Source organism: Pinus tabuliformis, chromosome 3_2, assembly GCF_031772625.1.
Source record: "Pinus tabuliformis cultivar Carrire ecotype Pingquan chromosome 3_2, CPIR1, whole genome shotgun sequence".
Classification (NCBI taxonomy): domain Eukaryota; kingdom Viridiplantae; phylum Streptophyta; class Pinopsida; order Pinales; family Pinaceae; genus Pinus; species Pinus tabuliformis.
This window is the reverse complement of record NC_142302.1, coordinates 346,872,653-346,898,232: the sequence shown is the minus strand read 5'-3', so window position 1 is coordinate 346,898,232 and position 25,580 is coordinate 346,872,653. Positions and strand designations below refer to the sequence as shown.

The 25,580-nt window shown below is 39.7% G+C and overlaps 2 protein-coding genes across 6 annotated transcripts in view; one reads left to right on the top strand and one right to left on the bottom strand.

The window, feature by feature from the left end:
- Positions 1 to 25,580, top strand: part of RFC1 (replication factor C1) — a 296,432-nt gene that overhangs the window by 163,065 nt on the left and 107,787 nt on the right. The gene's annotated exons all lie outside the window — the stretch shown is intronic.
- On the bottom strand, positions 6,726 to 7,831 carry LOC149180896 (uncharacterized). Its single transcript, XM_089418240.1, has 2 exons — positions 7,694 to 7,831; positions 6,726 to 7,569 (listed from the first exon to the last, which is right to left on the bottom strand). Exons 1-2 carry the CDS (start codon positions 7,819 to 7,821, stop codon positions 7,086 to 7,088), a joined length of 612 nt encoding a protein of 203 aa, XP_089274366.1. The 5' UTR covers positions 7,822 to 7,831; the 3' UTR covers positions 6,726 to 7,085.

The following is a 25,580-nucleotide window of genomic DNA, read 5'->3' as shown; positions in this document are numbered from 1 at the left end:
TGTTCTAGTGCACCTTATACCCTGTTTGACCCTGCCAAAACTACCCAAAAACCTTCATGCGACTGCTACCTCTTGCACGGATTAGTATGACTCTCTTGCTACTACTCAAGTTTTTCCCATAAATTTTATATGACTGCACTTGTCTTTTGCTGGGTTGTATGGCCCTAATGTTGCCTCTGCATCTCCTGTACACGACCCCTCCAACATTTAAGAGTCGGGCTAATCTTCTTTTGCTTCTCACATCCTTTCTTTCTTTCTCCTTTAGACTTGCGCACTGAGTGAAAATCCTTGATCACTCTCTTTGTGTTTCACTTGTGCTTTTCTAATACTCTCTCTTTCTCACTCAGTGTGCCTTTTCCTTTCACTTCTTGTTTCTTTTATAACATTGAGTTGATGATCAAGTCTCCATAACTCTAATCAGTGTTGACAATGTTGAAAATCTAACTAGTTTTTGTCTTCATAATTGTAGTTATACTCATTTCAATATGTATCCTATGTAACAAACAAAAGAAGAAAAGAAAGGGTTATTATTTTAAAGCATGGGCTTCATGCTCATTTTTGATGGTTTTCTAGGTAAAAGCATGGTCTTCATGCTTCTAGGGTTTGTTAGGTTTTAGGATTTATTGTCATGACTCAAAGGAGTCAACATCATGTTTATAAGACCCTTCTGTGTAAAATGTAATTGGAAAAGAATTATTTTTGAGTCTAAAAAGTCTTGGAAACTCCAAAAGTACAAGTCGGCCTAAGGAGGGAATTCAACCCCTTGTAAAGGCTATATAAAGAAGTAGTTCGACTTTATTTGACACACATTCACCAAGAAGTTCAACCTCTCAAGAAAGAATTCGTTTTGTAACTAGGAAGCTAGAAGAAGGAAGAGCGAATGTCTAGAAGGTAAGAGAAATCCAAGGAGGAAGCGAAATTTCTGCTTTTTGGCTCTGTCTCTCACACACGTGTGGAATGTAGGGTTTTTGTAGCTTCCTAGAAGGGCTGAAATTGCAGATTCGAGTTGCAAGTGCAACATTAGGTTGTAGGAAGAGCTGTTTGGACCTCGTTGACCTTGGGAAGACTTGTTTTGCTCAAAGGAGGATTGATGGAAGATCTGTCTTGTGGTTTTTGTGTAGTTGCGGCAGGATCGAATTGGCAGAAGAGTTGCAGTATTGACGTTGGCAGGGCGAAGTTGCTGTTTTGAAGCTGGTTAGAGCAAGATAAAGGACTTGGTCGAAGGGATGTCTTGGTACTTGAAGGAAGACTTGGTCGAAGGGATGTCTTGGTACTTGAAGGAAGACTTGGTCTAGGTGTTGGGTCTTTGTGTCTCATTTGAAGCAGATTCTATAAATAGAGAATGGTTTCCCAGGTTTTCCCCTTGGAGGGGTTTTGCCTTGGTTGAGAGCCTAATTTTTGTGACCTCTATTGTTACTGTTTCGTTCTTGATATTTGTTTGATGAAAAGATCTAACTAAAGAACATAAGAAGATTAACTAAGTTCACAAGCAAATATTGAGGTTAAGGAAAATTGATATAATAAGTTGCCACTTCGAATTTTCCTACAGATAACATCGTCGATTTTTTGGCTCGAAAAATACCACGTTTTCTTTTACTTTTCCTAGATTTTTGTCTTTGTGTTTTTTTTTTTTTTTGTAAAAAAGAATATATTTTGTATTTTATTTTTTATTTTTTTGCGGTTTGTCGTTTTTTTGCTAATGCTTTCAAGAAGATGTTTTTTAGACCCTTGCTAAATTTTTTCTGATGCCGATGTTTTCAACACTGACCCTAATCTCTTGATGAGATTGACGGTTGAGATTAGATCCCAACTGATGATGGAGATTACATTTAAATCATTAATGTAAATACTTTACATTTTATTATATGTTAACCAGCTCACTAATAAGGTCTCTGAATTTTAATTAAAGTGATTTACAAAATAGAAAGGGTTTTTTTGGACTACTTCCACATGACAAAAACTAGACTTGTGAGGGCGTTCCTCTCTAGTAGTACAAGCATCAACATTCTTAAGAGAGTGTAATTGAGAGCTAGTGTAGAATCACAATTGTATCTTTCTCATCTTGTATAACATAAGTTCTACATCTTGCCTTCACAAGATCTCATAGAGTTATTGTTAAAATTGGCAACTAGGGCCAAACTCCATGTGGGTCATCTTATTAATGGCAGCTGATATTTTTCTTGGATCCTGCTCATCAAGAGGTGTAGGAATGATCTAAAGATCATCCAATTCCGATAAGTATTCATGGAGATATGACTTTATTAGTGTTATGGGATAATTCGTCAAGGTCGGCCAACAACCAAATAAACCCCACTTGTGCTCAATGTTTTAGTATTAATAGAGGTGGTCTTCAAGTCATTTCAACACACTTGGGATCTCTTCCTCTCTACTTGTCTTTGGGTTTTAGTAGGAGGAGAGATCCTAAGGGATAACGCTGCCCTAATCGAGAGGGAGTGCCCTAGGCCCTACGCTGCCCTAACGTAGCCCTATGGAGAAGCCCTAACGCTTCCCTATGGAGAATCCCTAACGTTGCCATATGAAGAAGCTCGAATGCTGCCTTATGGAGAAGCCCTAACACTACCCTATGGAGAAGCCCTAACATAACCTATGAAGAGGTATACACAGTCAAGAAGGGCAGCAATGTAAGCCCTCAACGTAGCCTAGAAAAGGGTATATACCCTAAATGGATGCCCTAGAACCTTAACGCAGTCTATGGATTGCCCTAACCGCAGTAAGAGAGGGAGGCTCCAAGACAACGTGGAGGAGCCCTGAGTTCATCAATGGAGGCCGAGTTAATTGCTGGAGCAGTAGCTTCTTTTTGAGAGAACAATGATATAGTGCTTCAATATTCAAGGGACAACTGTAAGATGTTGGGACAATAATGATATAGTGCTGCAATATTCAAGGGACAGCTGTAAGATGTTGGGACATCAATGATATAGTGCTGCAATATTCAAGGGACAGCTATAAGATGTTGGGACAACAATCATATAATGCTGCTATGATCAAAGGGACAACTGCAAGATGATGGGACAACAATGATATAATGCTGCAATGATCAAAGGGACAACTGCAAGATGATGGGACAACAATGATATACTGCTGCAATGATTAAAGGGACAACTGTAAGATGTTGGGACAACCGTATGATGAGACAAAACAATAATGGGACAGCAGTATGGTACTTGGTGCAGCAAGTACACGAAGCAAGCAATAGTACAACAAGCATGCAAGGTACAACAAGCAAGCACATAGGAGAGTATGGAAACATGGTGCAGCAATGGCACATGATGCAGGACAATCATGATTGATGAAGCATGATGAGATGTAGCATAGTGATGATGGTGTAGCATGGTGCAGCATGGTGAGGTGCAGCATGATGACGAGATGCAACACAATGATAGGTGAAGGAGTCACCTTGGAGAATCAGTTCTGATCTCATGTATCATCTTCTTAGAGATGATCTATGCTCTTATCTAGATAAGTCAAAGTGTTGACTTTTGTTGTAAATGAACTATCTCTCTCTCTGTTTGCTGAACTATTGAAGAACATAAAAGAAGAATTGATCAAGGGTTTCCCCACATTGGGGTTTGTCCCTGGCTAGCGCCACATCTTGTGTCCTCTTGTCTTGGTTTGTCTTCTGTGATTTATGTTTATGTTCTATCTGTAGTTTACTTTAATGTTGATGTGATTGCTAATCTGGAAAAGATATTGAGCTAACTGTGAAAATTGAAATAAATTGCTCTAAGCATAGAGCATACCTAAAATTAACATGGTATCAGAGCTGAGGTGAAGACAAAGCCCGAGCAAGAGTGAAAGGGCAATCACTGAAGACAGTTGGGAAAGGACAAGGATCAATGGATTCCTCATCCCTCTTCTAAGTCACCAAGGGTGAAGTCAAAGCAGAGAATATTATCAGAATGGCACAGTGGAAGTTTGTGATGGCCTACCTGAAGATCACTTCTATGGGAAGTCCGGATCTAAGGGTGGAAGGAAGGGCAGATGCCTTGGTTGAAATAAGTTCGACCATTATACGAAGGAGTGTCCAATTGGCAGGGACACATCACTTGATGATGATAACAATCATTCTAGGGACATCTTCAATGATCGGAGGAATGATAGGTAATGCAAGTCATCAAGGACACGACCGACTCTTTAGAGAAAGCAAGGAACCCCAGGTATGAAGCAGTGTTTTAAAAGCCGGCCGGCTCGGAACCGACTCGGCCAAGTTGGTCCGAGCCGGTAAAAGAATTTGCGACTCGGCCATCGAACCGGTTCGGTCGGCCGAGTTAAGACTGACTCGGCCAAGTCATGGCATGACTCGGCCGGGTCAGTCTTAACTCGGCCGACTCGACTGAGTCCGTATCAACTCGACTGGGTCACTTCATGCGGCCAATAAACCCTAAAAACGCAAATTTTTTTATTTTATTTTATTTTATTTTTATGTTTTTTCTTAGTGTGGGGTACTCCAAATGGTTTTATTAATTGGTTTTTTGGTCTTTGGGGTCCATTCCCCTCTCCTAGTATTGATATGCTATTCAAATTTCATGGTAATGTTAAATTCTTAAAGTAAAAGTGACATTCTCCTTAATCTTCATTTTCATCCTTTTACTTAAATTTTTAACATTACCATGAAATGACTCGGGATGTTTGAGAGTGGTTCCGACCTCATTGGATTTCATATGAAGAAAGTAGAATTTAAAATTTCATTCAAAATCCAGCAGACTTATCAGTTTTTCAGGATTTTAGGATTGGGGGATTGCAATGTTTCCATTGAATTTTTTCATGTATTAAGGTATGGAACTCATATTTAATCAAGAGCACCAATCCCTCTATGTACCTTGATGTTAGTGACATTGGTTGTCGAACTCCTCCAGGGTTTGATCCCAAACCGGGAGCCTCTGAAAATGTCGCTCCCGCTCCCGTTTTCGCTCTCGCTCCCCACTTTCGCTCCCGCTCCCAAGTAACACCGAGCCAGATGATGTTGGAAACTCTAGCAGTAGCCAGTAGTACTGGTCACTGACTTTTGTTGTGGAGGCCATATATGGCCTCCTTGGTTATGTGTTTTTGTTTTGATCTCTATATCATCATCGTGTATGTATTGGACAGTGCACTGGGTGCCATTTTGATATAATGGATATATTCATGAGCCTACTTTGATCATATGTTGTCTTCTATCTATATTTTAATGCTGTGTGTTTGGAAACATGAATGAAAATCTTTAACATTATGTGTTTTTATAAAAAATAAATATTTAATGTATTTTTTACAACGACAGAGTCATTGAAATCGAGCCGGCCGAGTCGAAGTCGAAGTCAGAGTTTTAAAACATTGGTATTAAGAATCAAATGTTGTTTCTAATAAGATAAAGAAGTGTTATCTTGTATTGGCCGTCTCCTTCAGATTCTTTGGGAATTTGGCTTATTGATTGTAGTGCTTCAAGGCACTCCATCGGATAGAAGGGTGCTCTCTCTTTGATTTGGTAGAGATGGAAACATTCGTGGGATTAAACTTGGAGCCGATGCCACCTATTCCGGAAAGGGTGTTACCCCTCAATTGAATGAGGGTAACTCTATTCATTTACATAATCTCTTTTATGTACCTGATCGGAAGAAGAACATGGTGTCTATTTCGGCAATGGAAGTCAAAGGTTTCACGGTGGCATTCATCGACAGAAAGGTACGTGTTTGAAAATAGAATTTTCAAAGATGCTTTTACTTGTGGGTTCAGGGCTGGCAATTTGCATCAAATTGCAGAAAGTCCATTGGGGACCACGTCAGTTGACACGTAGCACCGGAGTTCTGTGAGTCAGATGATGACAGGGATGCCTGAATTCAAAAGGAGCATGAAGGTACATGTGTGAGATGTACCGAAGGAAAATCTCACAAGGGGACCATTCCCCTCATGTAGCAGGTCCATAAGTTTGGAACAACCTGAGGAGGTTTGAGATTCATGATCGGGAATCTCACGTGTGCAGGTGGAATAAAGCCCTCTATGGCTTGAAGCAAATCACCCCGGGTTTGATATGAGAGGATTGATAGCTATCAGATGAAGCTGAGATTCACTAAGAGTGAAGCCAATCCAAACCATTGTTTGAAGGTTGTGGATGTTAGACCTCTCATACTGGCACCTTCTAAGAACGACCTATTTCTAATAGGTGCAGACCCTCTCACTTGCAAAAGTAAGAGGGAGTTGGATTCCGGATGTGGAATGGTAAACTGCAAGCCCATGACTACCTCGAGGATCATAACTTTCAGAAGTTATATGGCGATGATGCCGGCCCAGATTTGGGAAATGCCTCTGAGTTTCATAAACCCATTTGCATTGATGTTCTTGGTGAACTTCCGTCCAAATATATGTTTTGTAGTTAGCATTGTGAGCTCATATTTGGTTGAGCCTCATTGGATTGGTGCCAAGAATCTTCTGAGATATCTTCGGGGCACAGTCTCTCATGGATTGAGATACATTGCCAGAAATATGAAGCTGCATGATTATTCGAATGCTGACTGGGCAGACAGTGTGGAGGATCATTAGAGCACTTCTCAATGCTGGTTCTTTTTGGGTTCTGCTTCGATATCATGGATGAGTAGGAAGCAAAAGTCGGTTGCTATAAGCACCACTGAGACCGAATACCTAGCCACGAGTATGACCTTGTATGAAGCTGCTTGGTTGTAACTTGTGGAAGCTCTTTAGTGAGCTGTTTGTACCAGTGTTGCACACATCGCGATCGGGATTTAATCGGCGCCGGGAAAAAAGCGGAAAAAATCGTTAAAATCGGGAAAAAATCGGAAAAAAGCGGGAAAAAATCGTTTGGCACAAAAATATTCATTTTTTTTCAATTTTTTTAATATCTAAACCATCTACAACATAAAATAAATACATTGACACATAAATATGATAAAAAAACTAATATATAAGATGTTTAATATCATTTCTAGCGCTAAAATCACACATAACATTGAATCATGTCCTGAATAGTAAGTCCTGAGTCCCAAGTCCAACTCAGCCTCAAAATATCAACAAAAAATATGATAATGTATCTCATCATGTCATAATGTCATATACAATAAAATGAAAGTCTAATCCTATTGATTTCCTCTGCCCCTCTTGCGAGAAAATGGCACAACTTTCTCTTTCCCTCTAGATGTAGAAGCTGGTGCCTGTGGTGGTGGAAATGGCAGTGGAGTCTGACGTGCTCTAGAAGCTGAAGAACTAGTAGTAGCAGCTACAGGAGGCTGAGATGGACGGAGACCACGTCCTCTACTGGTGGTAGTGGTAGCCCGGGTAGCCCTGGTAGGCGGTGTCACCTCCTCCTCCTGCTCCTCCAACTCCTCCTCCTCCTGCTCCTGCTCCTGCTCCTGCTCCTCCTCCTCCTCCCCCTCATCCTGCACTAACCAATCCTCAGTGGGATCCATGAGAGGCCTCTCGGTCTCAACCCTCCATTCAGCAGTGGTGTCAATCCCATCCAATGAGATGGCTTCCGTATCAGGTGTCTTCTCTAGTTGTTTCACCCACAATCGAAGATTGTAGTAGACATAGACCATGTCATTAAGTCTATGGGACTCCAACCTGTACAAAGTTCATGAAATAATAAATTAATAATTAATATTATAAAAAAAATATTGTTTAAAACTTTAATGAATTCAAAAATTTATTTGGAAATTTGCAATATTTTAAATGTTTAAGTGTTAACCTATTGCGCTTCTTGTTGTGTATTTTTTCAAATACACTCCAATTGCGCTCACATCCCGAGGAGCTGCATGTTTGGCTGAGGATGCGTATGGCAAGATTTTGCAAAAGGGGTACTCTGCCACCATACATCTTCCACCATGCGTCTACAACAAAATTACAAATAAAATTTTAAATAAACATAAGAAAAAAATGGAATTTGAAGAAACAATGAAATTTGAAACAAAGTACATACTACAAACTAAAAAATACCTGGCATTTTAACCGTCCTATCAATGACAGCCATCTCAAAGCCAAATAAGCCACCTGACAACTTATATTGCTCAATTTGTCTAGAGATCTCCATACGTTCTTCTGAAGATCTCACCATCTTCTGGACACAGGTTAATAATCCTTCCATGACCTCAACATCAAAATTAAACCCACATGCATAAGAAAATGCAGGGTTCAGGAAAAGCTCAGCAGCATGAATGGGACGATGGAGTGTGTTGTTCCATCGCTCATCAATGACGTTCCATAGAAGGAGTTGTCTCTGGAACCCATCATCTCCCTTGTCATCATAGTAGGACCGAATGGCTTCTTTGGCCCTATCCATGGCTTCATACAAATAGCCCATTGCGGGCTTCTCACCATCAACCAACCGAAGAACCTTTACCAAAGGTTCTGTAACAGCGCACACCTCCTGCACTCCCGCCCAGAAGTCCTCCTGGTATGAAACTACTCTGCAGACGGCCTCTCCTTCTGGTTTGCGGCTCATTGACGAAGCACGCCACTCCTCTGAAAGAAACATTCTCTTCAAATCCCACATAGAATTCAAGAGGGATTGAAGAGATATGAAACTCGTCGCAAACCGTGTAATGGCGGGGCGCACCAACTCTTTGTTGTTGGTGCATTTTCTCATCAAGCTAAGCACAGATGTGTGATTGTAAATAAATTTTGTGATGCTTTTTGATGAGTCAACAACCTCTTTGACAAAGGGAATTTTCCCAATGTCCTCTAACATCAAATCAATACAATGGGCAGCACAAGGTGTCCAAAATAAAGCAGGATGCCTGTCCATAAGCATTCTACCAGCAGCAACATAATTTGCAGCATTGTCCGTTATGACTTGGACAACATTTTCTGCACCCACCTCCAAAATAAACACATCCAGCAAATCACATAAAGTTCTTGCATCTTTGATTTGATGAGTTGCATCAACAGATTTGATAAACATAGTCCCCAAGGGACAACTAACCAAGAAGTTTATAAGGGTTCTCCCCTTTTGGTCAGTCCAACCATCTGACATAACAGTGCATCCTGTTTGTGCCCATGATGCCCTAAAATCCTCCAATCTTTGGGTGCAGTCACGCTTTTCATCTTGAAGAAGCCGGCCTCTGAAATCATGAAGAGAAGGGAGTTTGTACCCCGGGCCAACACTGGCAATAGCATCAACAGTAGGTTGGAAAAATGGATTATTCCTTATAATGCTGAAAGGAATATCACTCCAGAGGAGAAATTTTGTCATCAACTTGTCAGCTTTTTCTTTTTCAGTTCTTTTTAGCATTGAACCAATAGTTGGTTGTGAACCAGGTGTGGTTCGAGGAACAAAATATGATGATGCAGCTACCGGATTGACTGACGCTGCAGTAGAACCTGTGCCACTTGGCCCACTTCCTTCAGCTGACCTTTTTAGTTGCCTTTTGAGTTCTTCTTTGGCGTCTCTAGTGTGCTCTAATTCTCCCAATGCTCTCATGGCTTTTTGGATAATTTCAGCATTTGTCTTTAGACAGGGCCCCACATCACGTCCAGGGATTTGTGCAAGGTGGAACTTCAACCTGTACACCCCCCCGAATATTTCCTTTCCACACAACTTGCAATACAAGTTTTGTCTATCATTCGGAATTTTAGGGTCACCATATTCCCAGAAAGGATCCAATTTCCTTGGCATGTTTGTTTTTGAATTTTGAATTTGCAAACCTATGGAAAAATAAGGATTAGGAAATAGGAATTTAGGATTACATAAATGATAATAGTAAATACAAATTACAATTTAGCATTTGCAAAATTACAAGCTAATTATTTCCAAAATCCCAATTTCTAAACCCAAGTTACCCAACCAAATGCCAAAAAACAATGAAAAATCAAAAAAATAAACAATGTTTAAAGAAAATGAGAAAATAAAAATAAAAAATTGGTTCTCATAGTCATAACAAATAACCGATCCCAAATCAATGAAAAATTTCCAAAAATTCTTTAAAAACAATGAAAAACAAAGTTTTTATAGAACCAAAACAAAAAAAAATTAATCTACATACCTGGTTTATGGACAAATTGGTGATCTTGGCTTGGATTCCTCCTAAAATCGCTTGGATTCGCTCCCAAATCCGACGGCAACCCTCTCCCTCACTTCTTCTCCTCCTCCTCCGCGCGGACTGCTGAATGAAATAAAAGAAAAATCGATTTTCTATATAAAACACCCGCTGCCCGCGCCTCTGGCGATTTTAACATAAAAAATCGCGATTTTTTCGATAAAAATCGTTATAAAAAAAAGTGGCGATTTTTATGTATAAAAATCGCGATTTGAATCGGCTAAATGAAAAAATCGCGCTTTTACGATAAAATCGCGATTTTAACAACACTGGTTTGTACACATGAGGAATACCACCGTGATCCTCTGTGACAAACAGGGGGGGATTCGAATGTTGAGGAATCCCGTATTCGATGATTGCTTCAAGAGATAGACATCAGATACTACCTTATCTGGGATATGGTAAGTCAATGAGCGAGGAGGCCCCATCGCATTGAGACTGATGTACAAGTTGCAGACATTTGGTCAAAGCCCCGAGGAAAGGTCAAATCTGTGACTTTCCCGAACGACTTGAAGTCGTTGAGAGACCTTCTTATAAGGGTCCTTCATGTTGCATGCATTGAGCTCTGAGAGCTTTGGGGGGCTTGGGGTACTTACTGGAGTAACACACGACCATAGGGCGACTCACCCTCCCCTAATGGTGCGCTCTGTACAGGGTGAATGGCTCAGCCTTCCCCTGTGATACCCCGTGGTGACTTTGGGACAAAATGATTAGTTCTCCTGTGGGACAGGATGACTAGTTCTTCTGTCGAGGCATCCTACCCATGTAGTCTGGGACTCATGGGAAGTACCTCTCATCTAATTAATGAGTAGGGAAATGGGGTTAGGGACCATTAGTAGTACTATCGATGGACGCATCGTTGTATCTACCGTACTCCCTATGCTAGGATGACCCCCATTGATCTCGGATCAATGAAACTGATCTGGGATCAGTATGATTGGTTTGAGACACTCTCTTGTGATATGGATATGGGATCAATGAAACTGACTTCGGGTCAGTAGGACTGGTATGACACACTTTCCTCATATGAAACTGACTTCGGGTTAGTAGAGAATGGTATGAGATATTCTTAATCAATTCTTCTTCTTCATGGTTTAGCAGAGCAGAGCAGTGCAAGGCACTGATGGCAAAGATAGTACAGTCGGACATATGGATCAGCAGATGGAGTTCTCCCTAGTTGAGAGGGAGTGTTAAGATTGGCAACTAGGGCCAAACTCCATGTGGGTCATCTTGTTAATGGTAGTTGATATTTTTCTTGGATCCCTCTCATCGAGAGGTGTAGGATTGATCTAAAGATCATCCAATTCCGATAAGTATTCATGGAGATATGAATTTATTAGTGTTATGGGACAATTTTGTCAAGGTCGGCCAACAACCAAATAAACCCCACTTGTGCTCAATGTTTTAGTATAAATAGAGGTGGCCTTCAAGTCATTTCAACACACTTGTGATCTCTTCCTCTCTACTTGTCTTTGGGTTTTAGTAGGAGGAGAGATCCTAAGGGATAACATTGCCCTAATCGAGAGGGAGTGCCCTAGGCCATACGCTACCCTAACGCAACCCTATGGAGAGGCCCTACGCTGCCCTAATGCTGCCCTACGGAGAAGCCCTAACGCCGCCCTATGGAGAAGCCCTACACTGCCCTATGGAGAAGCCCTAACGCTGCCCTATGGAGAAGCCCTAACATTGCCCTATGGAGAAGCCCTAATGTTGCCCTATGGAGAAGCCCTAACATAACCTATGAAGAGGTATATGTAGTCAAGAAGGGCAGTAATGTAAGCTCTCAACACAGCCTGAAAAAGGGTCTATACCCTAAATGGATGTCCTAGAAACTTAACGTAGTCTATGGATTGCCTTAACCGCAGTAAGAGAGGGAGGCTCTAAGACAGCGTGGAGGAGGCCTGAGTTCCTCAATGGAGGCCAAGTTAATTGTTGGAGCAGTAGCTTCTTTATGAGACAACAATGATATAGTGCTGCAATATTCAAGGGACAACTGTAAGATGTTGGGACATCAATGATATAGTGCTGCAATATTCAAGGGACAACTATAAGATGTTGGGACAACAATCATATAATGCTGCTATGATCAAAGGGACAACTGCAAGATGATGGGACAACAATGATATAATGCTGCAATGATCAAAGGGACAACTGCAAGATGATGGAACAACAATGATATAATGCTGCAATGATCAAAGGGACAGCTGTAAGATGTTGGGACAACCGTATGATGAGACAAAACAATAATGGGACAGCGGTATGGTACTTGATGCAGCAAGTACATGAAGCAAGCAATAGTACAACAACCATGCAAGGTACAACAAACAAGCACATAGGATAGTATGGAAACATGGTGCAACAATGGCACATGATACAGTACAGTCATGATTGATGAAGCATGATGAGATGAAGCATAGTGATGATGGGTGCATCATGGTGCAACACGGTGAGGTGCAACATGATGACGAGATGCAACACAATGATAGGTGAAGGAGTCACCTTGGAGAATCGGTTGAAGCAACATGTCTTCAACTGATCTCATGTATCATCTTCTTAGAGATGATCTATGCTCTTATCTAGATATGTCAAAGTGTTGACTTTTGTTGTAAATGTACTATCTCTCTCTCTCTCTCTTTGCTGAACTATTGAAGAACATAAAAGAAGAATTAATCAAGGGTTTCCCCACATTGGGGTTTGTCCCTAGCTAGTGCCACATCTTGTGTCCTCTTGTCTTGGCTTGTCTTCTGCGATGTATGTTTATGTTCTATCTGCAGTTTACTTTAATGTTGATGTGATTGCTAATCTGGAAAAGATATTGAGCTAACTGTGAAAATTGAAATAAATTGCTCTAAGCATAGAACATACCTAAAATTAACAGTTATTGGTGTGTTTGGTGACTCATAAGAGCATTGTTTGATCTCTCCTAGATTTAAGAAGGTACCATCAATTCTCAACATGTAGACATGAGAGGAGATTTGGTGGTATTAGGGGCTCAAGTCGAGTTGCTTGGTTCTTTAGAGATTCCCTTCAGAGTAAGATATATTTGCTAGCCATGGATGAGGTTGCCAAGTTTATGTGGGTTCGGGTTTGGATGTGTCTCGTCGCTTCCTAGGGACATTTACATTATAATCTATTACTTCCTTCCAACTTCTTTGTCCTTTGCTATTCATGTCTTGAGTGAAGATCCCTTTGTAGATTTGTATGTTGATCACCCATTTTCGATGGTTGGGGAAGTTATCCTTCTAGGCTTGCCAAAAGTGCTCTCTACTTAAGAGTTGATGTAGTCAAAGTTAACCACTAGTAGGCTATCGGGCTGTGTTATAATCGGGCCACTAGGAGGAAGAGGTATTCCATTCTTTTGAGAGCATTTTGTTCCATAGTTGAGCAAATATAGGCATGAGAGATAGGAAGTAGAGCACGCAAAGAGAATCTGTGCATTGTAACAAGCCACGGGCCATAGGCATTACTTCTTTGTACCTGCAACCATATTTCCAGACAGAGAAAGAGAGCAAAGCAACCTCACCTTCCAGCTGTGTTTTCTCCTGAAAGGGTTTCCCAAAGAGCATATCTTGTGTCTTATGTGTGTGTGTGCTTATTTTGTCGTTCTCTACTTTTCTATATAATTTCCATTCACATGCATGCACTAATTACAGTTAAATCCACAGATCTTAAAGCTTAATAAACTGTAATAGTGTAGAATTTTCAGAGTTTTAATATAATACTATTAGATCTGTTGTGATGAACTGTCCAATGGAATCTCCACAACAGTTTACGGATCAATAATGCCAAACGATGCCTTATATTTATACTAAATGGAGTGGGGGATTTTTTTGGCCGACTTGTGCTACAAAACATAAAACAAATAAATGTCTTCCAAAATTCATCTTTCTTTTTTTGCTGGAGGTGACTGAACTGTTGGTTACATTTTGTGATGGGGAGAAACCCATTCATGTGGGGCACCATCCCATGCATTGGGAGCATATGCAATAATGAAGAAGAATTGTGTGGCATGCCACTGATCAAAAGAAATGGTGTGACAAGGGAAATCAGATTATGATGGTATGGCATTTGTTTTCATTGATCTTCATGCTCTTTTTGCTTCATGAATTGTGGGGCTTTAGATCCCTTGTGCACAACATAGGGTTTCTTCAACAAACTATCAACACATTTTGGCTCATCTTGATGACAACACTTCAACAATCTCAATCACTGCTTTGACATCAATGACAACATCTCAATAATCTCCCCCTTTGTCATTGATGTCAATACTCATGCTTCCCCTGTTGTCATGCTCCCCCTATCTCCATGCCTTCTCTGCCCCTTTGACATCAATGACAAAGGGTGACTTGTTTCTTTGGGGTTGCTACCTTTGGAGTCTGAACACATGGTACTCAACAATACATCTGTCTTCTTATCCTTTCTCGCTTTGTTGTCCCTGAAGCTCTTTTGCTCTGCTTGATCTAGGATTTATATGTTGTTTGGTCCTTTTGTAGCGCCTGCAACCAGTCTTCTTCTTTGATTTCACATTTCCGGGAATTAAACAAGAGATTGTACCCTTGATGACCGATTTTGCTGGCACTGAGAAGATTGTGCTTGAAATCCCCAACCAACAAAGAATTTGCTGCTTTTAAATGTTCACTTCCAAGATTTACTACACGTTTTCCAATTATCTTGACAGGAGTTATTTCCAAATGCAACACTGCCACCTTTTCCTTTCAAATTGATGATTTTTTTTTTAATCTCCGCTCATGTGTGGAGAGCACCCATTGTCTATGTACGATTCATCTTCTTTATCTTCTACAATCAACGCTAGGTTGCAATCTTCCTTCTTTTTCTTTTCCCATATCATATCTGGTTTTTCTATCTTTATAATTGGAGCATCTTCTTTTATAAACCTGCAATCTTGTGCCTTGTGACCAAGATTATTGCACTTGTAATATACAATGTTTTGATTGATCAATGGTTTAAATGGATTCTAGTTTCTGTTAGTAGATTCATGAACATTTCCCAATCTATGGTCATTTCTTGCATATCCATAATCATTCCTGCTTTTTGCATAGCTGCATCTTATATTGATTTTACAATGAATTTGATCTATGCCTGAAATTTCCGCAAGAGTAACAATGACCAAAAAAAATATTTTCATACCTGGAATTGCTGATCCCTGTCGTTGAATTCATTGTTGTCTTGTCTGTGATGGGTTTTCTTGAGAGCATCAACATAACTTCTTGAATTAGCAACACTTATAAATTCTTTTTCAGTTTCTTCCTTCGGAGGCTTGGAGCTTGTGTCCTCTTTGCCTGAAGATGCACCTGTATAACCAAGACTTGTTTTATCATAATATGGTAATCTCAGACAGCTGAGAATCTTATCTAACGCTTGCGAGCTTTTCAAATTTTTGTTGAGCTCATCAACTTCAACATTCAATTAGATAACTTCTCATCAAGATTTTCACAATTTTCTTGTTTTTTTATCATCTGTATCTTTGTTTGTTCTTCGATTCTGTTGCATCTTCAAGTTGAGTCTGTAAGAGGATAATTTCTTCTTTACATCTTGTCAGTTGGCCTCTAAGTTCTCTGTTTTTGTTTCTGAGCTTGCTATTTTCTATTTCAGCGCACTTCAATTTTCTTCGAAATTTACTTTGTCTTTAGTTTCTATATCATCTTAATCGTCTTTGATTCCCCGAAAATTGTCAAGTTCTGTATTTGTTTCTTTTATTCTTGTATCAGTTTCTTCTTTAGAATAGATGCCATTTTGTTTTTCTTGAGTTATGAAGAGAACTTCCCTCACTTCTTTTTCTTCATCACTTTCATCTGAAGAATTGCTGTCTTCTTTAGAATAAAAACACTTTTTCTTGAGAAAGGTTTTCTTTTCTCCAAAAGGGCATCTCTTGGCATAATGACCTACTCTACCACAACTAAAGCATTTAAAAGGTAACTTATCTTTGTATTTTCTGGCTCCCCTTTTGAGCTTCCTTACTTTGCTTCTTCATCTGATTCATGCCTGGTGTTTCTTCTTCATCTGATTAAAAGTGCGAGCGGGATTAAATCGGCGCCGGGAATGAAGCGGAAAAAATCGGAAAAAGCGGGAAAAAAGCGTTTGGTACAAAAATATTTATTTTTTTTCAATTTTTTTAATATCTAAACCATCTACAACATAAAATAAATACATTGACACATAAATATGATAAGAAAACTAATATATAAGATGTTTAATATCATTTCTAGCGCTAAAATCACACATAACATTGAATCATGTCCTGAATAGTAAGTCCTGAGTCCTGACTCCTGAGTCCCAACTCAGCCTCAAAATATCAACAAAAAATATGATAATGTATCTCATCATGTCATAATGTCATAGACTCATATACAATAAAATGAAAGTCTAATCCTATTGATTTCCTCTGCCCCTCTTGCGAGAAAATGTCACAGCTTTCTCTTTCCCTCTAGATGTAGATGCTGGTGCCTGTGCTGGTGGAAATGGCAATGGAGTCTGATGTGCTCTAGAAGCTGAAGAACTAGAAGTATGAGCTACAGGAGGTAGACCACGTCCTCTACTGGTCCTAGTGGTAGCCCGGGTAGGCGGTGTCACCTCCTCCTCCTGCTCCTCCTCCTCCTCCACCTGCTCCTCCTCCTGCTCCTCCTCCTCCTCCTCCTCCCCCTCATCCTGCACTAACCAATCATCAGTAGAATCCATGAGAGGCCTCTCGGCCTCAACCCTCCATGCAGCAGTGGTGTCAATCCCATCCAATGAGATGGCATCCACATCAGGTGTCCTCTCAAGTTGCCTCACCCACAATCGAAGATTGTAGTAGACGTAGACCATGTCATTAAGTCGCTGGGACTCCAACCTGTACAAAGATCATGAAATAATAATTAATAAATCCGAATTTTCATTATAAATCGTGCTGCCACGGACCCCTGAGCTTTTTTACGAAAAAAGCGGCAAAAAAATTTTAGGCGCTTTTTTCCCATAAAAAGCGCGATTAAATCGGCTTAGGGAAAAAAGCGCGATTTAATCGCGCTTTTAACAACACTGGTCTTGAACCTCCATGTCTTCTTCGTGGCTTTAAAAGCTTCTTCTCTGTTTGACTGTCCAACTTCTGTTTCCGCTCTCATTTCATATGCTGTAAGGTCGCTATGCGGTTCATCCATTTTTAATTTGGTCAAGTCCTTGGTTTCTTCTATAGCAGATACCTTGGCATCATATTTCAAAGGTAGCAATCTTAGTACTTTCTGTCTAATAAGGGATTCCAGGACTTTTCCTATTTCTCTTATGGCGTTGACAACTTCACTAACTATGAGTAAGTAGGTTGCAATATCTTCTGTTTCATTCATTTTCAGATTTTCAAATTGTGCCATGTGACGTTGAAGCTTACCTGTTTGACTTTATCATCACCATTATAAAGAATTTTAAGTTTATCCCAAACCTCTTCAGCTGTGGTGCACATCATCAATTTGGTCTTGACTCTTAATTGTTCTTGACAATCCACTTGTGATGCCACAGTGACCCTTTGAATTACAGCTAACAATTTCTTCTCATTAGTATTAGTTGGAGGAGTTTTTGGAATTTTGTAGCGATTAATGGTGGAGAGCCAAAAATCCACTCCTAGAGCCTTCAATTTTTTTTTCTATGCTACGGCTCCATAATGCGAAATCATTTCCATCAAATACTTGGATAGTTCTTGAAGAGAGGCCTTCCATTTGATCCATATTTATTCAGGATCTTCTTTCCACTGATTAGACCAATTTGAAGGTAAACCGACATTGATTCTAATTGTTGGAAATACCGAGAAGGGCGAGGGGGGGAGAGGAGAGGGGAGAGGGGGGTTGAATTAGTATTTCCTTATTATTCACAATTTAATAGTAATTCAAACTTCTAAACGATAAGCAAATGCCAAAACAATAGTGTATGCACAATACACCAAAATTTATGTGGAAACCCAATGTAGGACAAAAACCACAAAAACCTTTTCAATATTTTCACTCTTCAACTTGATGGAGGCTACATCCCCATGTTTTCCAACGCCCGCTGGAAGGAGGCAACCTCTTGATTTTCAGGCTCTAGTAGTAGGAACATTTATGGTACAAGTATCTTTCCCTAGGTGTTGGACGATAGTAAGTATTCTAGATCTAGCGAAGTTTGGTAGGGATCTCCAGGCTTATAGATCTATCGTGTGAATCAAACCCCTTTTGTTTAATAATCTATCAACTGAAGTGCATTGAGTTACATGTTGCTCCAATCCTTGGCCTCCAAGTTCACAAACTGTGAAGGGATCACACCCTTGTTTGGCTCCGAGTCTTGATTTAAAAAAAATCTTATACAGGAGGGCTTTGCAAAAATTTTAAAAATTATTTTCTCATTATTTACATGTGCCATAAAATTTAACATGCTAATGAAAGAAAATCTTATTTTGTAAATATTGTAAATCTTTGTAAATTATTTTTCCACTAACCCTTGTATTTTAAAATAACCCATTTTTATCTTGTATAACTATTGTGGATTTTGGATTTTTTGTATATATTGGATCTTGGGTCTTCTCTATTTCACTTTTGAAGGTCCTAGCTCGAGCCATTGAAGGAAGAATTAAAATTTTCTGAAGATAGCTAGGGTTTAAGGGGTTTCAAGCCCTCTAGAGGAGTCGTCCACCCTTTTTGGCCAAACCATTCAAGGAAGGAGGGTTGATTTAGGCCCTAGAGGGTAAGATCTAGCCCTTCCCAACCCTCGTTCATCAATGGCCAGCTAAAAGAGGGAGGCCGCAACCCTTGGAGGCATTTTGTAGCGATTTTTGAGGTGAAAATTTAAATTTTGTGTTTGCAAGGGTTTCGTGACAATGTAAAGCCTCTTGGAGGTTGCCCACAAGGGCTTTAAGGCTTTTAAGGCCTAGCTGCGACCCTTAGAGGGCCTAATTTGCTAGGCCACAACTCTTTTTGGTTTAGTTTCCCTAGCGACAACCCTTGTGAGGGATTTCTTTGTTAGCCGTAGCCCCGAAGGGGGCCTTCTACCCTTGCCGCAGGCCTTAGTGGCCTTTTTTGGGCAGCCATAGGCCTTAGAGGGCTTCTAGACCTAGGCCACAGGCCTATTTGCCCTTGAAACCCTAGGCCACGAGCCTTTTTCGTTTTTTTCCCTTTATTGCAGACTTGTATCAACTTATTTGTGGGATTTTGTAATTGATTTTGACGCTAATACTTGTTTTGCAAGCCTAGGTAAGGGTTTCATGCTAATAGTTTGTGGTTGCAGGCCTACATGAAGTTGGGTAGGGGTTTGAAGTGGAATGCATCATTATCTTGCCATTGATCCTTAGTACTCCTGGACTAACAAGTGGTTTTGTAGGTCCTTGCACTCATTGAGGTCAACTGGCCATTCAACAAGGCCTTAGGGGCCCAAGGATTTGCTCTCTCACCTAGTTATCTTCTTTACTGTTTATCGTTCATATCTGAAGCACTCTCATAAGAGTGGCATAAATCTGATCTAAACACATTAAATAACCTTAAGAAACATTTTCACTTAAGGCATAATCATTGCATATTAACCTAATAGGGCTAAACAACTCATATGCTTGTCTTTTGTGTCTGGACTCTCATCCAAGTGATTTTGGAAGTTTGATTTGAAAATTCTGAAGTCTGATATAAGCATTTTGAGGTCTGATATATATTCTCATCAGTGATTAAAAACACTTTAAAAGGCTCTAAAACTAAAAAAAAACTCATCTTTAGCACTAGAGGCCTTATCTCTCTTGTTTGGGGTCATTTGCATCTTGTGTAGTGTTGATCTAAGTGGTGAAAAGATCTCTGATTGCATTTCATTTTTATGTTGCATATTGCATAACTTGCATAACATCATTGCTTGGTTGCATTCCTTGATCCCATTATCGCATTTGAACCATTGATGGTTAATGTTCTATAACCATAAAAATCACTATTAGCAATCTCTCTTGTGCTGTCAAAATAAACATTAATTTCAATGTGGCAAAATGTGAATCTTAATAATAATCTTGGATAGTCATTGTTTGAAGAGATCTTGTTATTGATATCTTGTCACTTATTGTCTCATAATTGATAATGATTGATGAGCATTGAGTTAATGAAGTAATTCAAATTGGGCATCGTGTCTTGAAGCATTGTGATTCTAGGTTCCTATCGCTAATTATAAGAGTGTCTCTTGTGGTGAATCTTGATTGCCTAATATTGCTAATCACAAATATAAGTTTTGGCATTGTTATCTAATATTGGCTCTTTAAGTTGCTTTTGTGATCATAAGTAATTTCTTTTGTTTTTGCTTCATTTAAGGTAGCTGTCAATTCATTGGTTAAGTACTTTTGTCTAAGTTGTTCTCATATTGAATATCTAAAATAACTTATCTCATTGGAGTACGTAATCTAATTAATTAATCTCGTTGAAGCCTTCATTCACATATTTGCTTGGTTGTAAGAAGATAGGAACTCTTTTCTCACCCAACTAGCGAAGTTTAGACCCTCATTTGTGGTTAACACAAGTGACCCTGCAGTTCTCTTTTGAGCAACCCATTATAGGAATGAAGGCACTTGGGTGGTTAGAACTCCACAGGAGGTATCGTTAATGAGGCCAATACTTCCTTCCTTTGGACTTTTCTCTACAACCTACATTAGAGACTAACTTCAAAACAATTGATAGAAAGGATTCACCTAGAATAGACATTCTAACTAAAAGTAACCAAGAGCCTGCATCTCACTTAGTTTTAGGTGTTTCATCTCATATAGGATAGTTTCTCATCCCAGCAGGAACTGTTCATCTGGTAACTTGGAATTCATTCTATATTGTGCAAGTAAACTGACTCCTAAGGCAATGGTCTTTAATCTCAATAAATCTAATCTAGTTGTGCTAAATAATTATACTTGCTAGTTATCCTTAACCAAGTTGCTAGGCTATTTAGTTGTTTCTCCCGAGTTCATTATCTCATCCATAGGGACTAGCCTGCCTACTTTAGGGAGACCACTTAAACGGAGAGGGTTAGGATCAGAGTGACGGCCCCTGCCCTTAGCGTTGTCGCATTTTGGTGTACAATTTCAGTGACAACATGGACAAGACCATTCATGTGGTGCACCATCCCATGCGTTGGGGGCAGATCCAATTTGTAGACTTCAAATCAAGATATCTTTGCAACTAAGAATAATTGTGTTGTGCGACCTATCAAAAGAAACTGTGTGACAAGTGAAATCTGATTATGATGGTCTTGCATTTATTTGCATTGGTCTTCATGCTCTGTTTGCTTCATGAATTGTGAAGCTCTAGATATCTTGTGCACAACTTAGGGTTTCTTCAACAAACCATCAACACATTTTGGCTCATCCTGATGACAACACTTCAACAATCTCGATCACCACTCTGATATCAATGACAACTTCTGAACATTATGAACCATTGGGATGATGAAGAATGCAAGGCTCTCTACTGGCAACTTTGATACACACTCACCCATTCTCACTTCGCTTACCCCAACATCGAAGCCTCTTATCATTGTCCTCTCCACCACCAGAAACGAACCTACCCCTGAAAGGGCTTGAGACTCGTCTACCTCCTTTATTCTCTCCTCCAAACATTATTGGCACACCATTTTTTGTTGACACTCCTTCCTCCCATCTGACCTTAACCTTGGCTTTGTGTTCTTGCACATTTCCACCCTTTATGGTATCCTCGGGAAACCACAGATTTAAGTTACATCTCCGCCTTCCTCATGCCTCTTATTCCCAATTAAGGACATTAGAGGCTCCACCGAGGTGATGAATAACAATAAAGCAACAAACAAGGATGAATTGCAGCCAAAGTTATTTAAACATGGTCTTTGTCCCTTGGTTCCTTACTTGGCTCATCTCTTTAATTGTTTGGTTTGTATAGGTTTTCCATTGGCATGGTCATGTCACATCATTCACCTAATACTGAAATCAGGGAAAAACTTTGATCCTAATAATTAGAAGACAACCATGGCGGGAAACATATTCTCAAAGTTGTATGCTACAATTCTCTAATTGAAGCTCTCTGGGGAGCTTGAGTGACAACCTCTTAGAGCTAGAGGACAGGTTGGATTTCATCATGAGCACTAGAGTATTGGTCACATCCTTACACTCAGGCCCGTCATTGAGGAAGCCTGTCATCGTTCTTAGGAAGTTTATAACTATTGTGTAGACTTTCAGAGAGCTTTTTATTTCATCTCTTAGGAAGCTTTACTCTAGAGCCTCAGAGACTCACCTTCATGCATCCCTAGAAGTTAGTTCTTGGTCGCTTAGGCATAGCACATAGACTATCAAATTTCATCCAGAGTAGTGTTGGCGTTAAATTGGGTTGCACCCCTGTGCCCCGCATTATTTGGGATCTACATTGATGAGATGGAGTCCTTGATTGAACACATGACGGATGGTGATGGTTTCTTTCTACACCGTGTCCTGAAAATATCCTTTTGTTTGCAGATGATGTGGTTGTTGAAAAATGTAACTAGGTTCAGTCTTAATAAATGTATTTGAGTCATTATGTAATGTACTTGTCAGAATAATGATTTTTGTTTTGTTTTATTATTATTATTACAATGACTTATTAAAGCATGGGTTTCATGCTTGGGTCATCTTTTATTAGTCAAAGACCCTATTGTGGACTCCAAGGATTTATGAGTCATTAGAGCCATTGTACATTTTACGAGATACTTCTTGGGCTTTGGAATCATGTAAAGAAAGTTATTGTTGAGTCAAATTAGGTATTTGACACCTCCGCACATGTCGGCCTCAAACAGGGCAATTCGACCTCACCTAAAGCCTAGATATACAAGCAGATCGAATTCATTTGGAGCATTCACTTTCTCACACAAAAGTTCAATATCCAGAAGAAAGAACTGGAAAAGTGCGATGTAGGAAAGAAGGCTAAAAGGAATGCGAAGTTGGAGAAGAAGGGAGAAGAAGGGACGATCGAAATTTTGGGCTATCTCTCTCTCTCTCTTGTGGATTCCTCTAGGAGTTCGAAGTCTTTCTTGCCAAGTCGAAGCTATTGCTGCTACAATTGCCATTTGCTGGGTCGAAGTGCTATTGCTTCAAGGTCGAAGTTCTAGATCGAATTCGCTAGAAGAGGAGGTTGACTTAGTGGTTGGAGGAGGTCTGTGTCTAGGTTGAAGAGTCTCAAGAAAACTATTGAAGGAAGAGATTTTGACTGGGTTTTCCCCTAGATAGGGTTTTGCCTTGGCATAATGCCTACATCTTGTGTCTTGTGTTTTTGTGATCTTCATATACACATAATTTGGTAATTGCTTGATGAAAGATAATATAACAAAGAAGTAAAAGAAGCCAACATAATTCACAAGTAATTATCAAGAAAGAGAAATCTAACCCTAACTCTACTAGCATTGATTTCTCAACATGGTTTCAGAGCTAAGGTCAAGGAAGATTGAAGATCACTCTGTTGGCTTGAAGGAAATGGTTACTCCCTCTATGATAAGTTATATGAGAATGGGATTCAATATTGCAGGAAGCTGGATCAAGAAGATCTTCTACTACTTATTCAACAAGGTCAAAAGTCAAGGGTTCTTGGCTGCACTTACAGGTTCACTTAATGATGATAATGCATGGATTATTGACAGTGACAAGGGAAAGTAAACAAATTCACACTCTATCAAAGGAACCATCTTCTCATGCAGTGGAATTGGTAGACAACAAAAGCTATGCTGTTAGAGGCCTGGGATCAACATCTTTGAAGCTGGAGAATGGAGCTAAACTACATCTCAACAATATACTATATGATCCAGGTTTGAAAAAGAATTTGCTTTCAATTTCTTCCTTAGAAGATAAAGGGGATAGAGTTGCTTTTGTTCATGGAAAGTTTTTGGTTTGGGGAAAAGATTCAAGTATTGAGAAAGCTAGGGTTATTGGAGTTCGTGAAGGAAGCTTATATATAGTCATTGCACCACCTCCTCAAGTTTTAGTTCATATGGAAATCAATCCCATTGAGCTATGCCATAAAACATATGGTCATCTACACTACAAGGCTATTGCCACTCTTAATCAACTAGTTCATGGCAACCCCAATATCAAAGAAGATCGTGAAGGAGTTTTCAAGGGATGTTCTTTAGGTAAACATACAAGAAAACCATTTTCAAATAGTGAAACAAGGTCCAAAGAAATATTAGACCTCATTCTTTCTGTTGTGTGTGGACCTATGTTTGACAAATCACTTGGAGGTCATCTTTACTATGTAACATTCATTGATGATCACTCTGGAAAGACATGGCTCTACCTTCTCAAGAAAAATGATGAAGTATTTGAGAAATTCAAGGAGTTCAGATCTGAAGTAGAAACCTTAACCAAAAGAAAAAGAAAGACTTTGAGATCCGACAATGGTGGGGAATACACTTCTAAAGAATTGATTGCATATAGTAAAGAAGCAGGAATTAAGAGGGAGCTCATTGTTCCCTACTATCTTGAACAGAATGGAGTGGTTGAAAGAAAGAATATGACAATTGAAGAAGGTATACGAACAATGCTCGTTGATCAAGACTTACCAAAATTGCAAGGTATACTACCATTAGATCTTTGGTTTCATTGGCTGCTACAATGGGATGGAATATCCATCAAATGGATGTGAAGACAACTTTTTTGAATGGGACCATCGATGAGAATGTATACATTGAACAATTCGAAGGTTTTGAAGTAAATAGAAAAGATACTCACGTTTGTAGACTCAAGAAGGCCCTATATGGTTTGAAGCAGGCTCGTAGGGCATGATATGCAAGAATGGATGCATACCTTCTAAGAATTGGGTTTGTGAAGAGCACTGCTGATCCAAAGCTCTACCTCAAGGTTGTGGATAATGAGCCAGTCATTATTCTACTATATGTGGATGATTTATTCATTACAAGTATGGAGCAAAGTATACAAGAATTTAAGAAGATGCTGGTAGCCGAATTTCAGATGAAGGATCTAGCACTGATGCACTATTACCTAGGTTTGGAAGTATGGCAGAAATCTGTGGAGATATATCTGGGGCAAGGAAAGTATATCATCAAGTTGTTGGACAAATTTGGGATGATGGATTCCAAGCTTATGACTACTCCTATGATCACCAATATAAAGAAGTTGAGGAGCTCTGACTCAAGTCTCGTAGATCCTACCTCCTGTCGTAAGTTGGTTGGTTCTTTGATGTATTTGATAAATACTAGGCCGGATATATGTTTTGCTGTGAACATTCTTTGTCAGTTTCAGTTGGAGCCTCGTCATGATCACTGGATATCTGCTAAGGATATATTGAGATATCTTCGTGGCACTATACATCACTACCTAAATTCGATAGCAAGGAAGTCAAGCTGATTGGCTTCACAGATTCTGATTGGGGTGGCAATGAGACCGATGGAAGTATCACTACAGGTGGATACTTTAGTTTGGGATCTCCCATGATCTCATTGATTAGTAGAAAGCAAGATCCCGTTGCTTTGAGTAGTGCTGAAGCAGAGTATGTGGCTGCATGTGAAGTAGGAAAGGAGGTTGTATGGTTGAAGAAGTTTCTGACAGATTTGTTCGAGAAGCCTCTG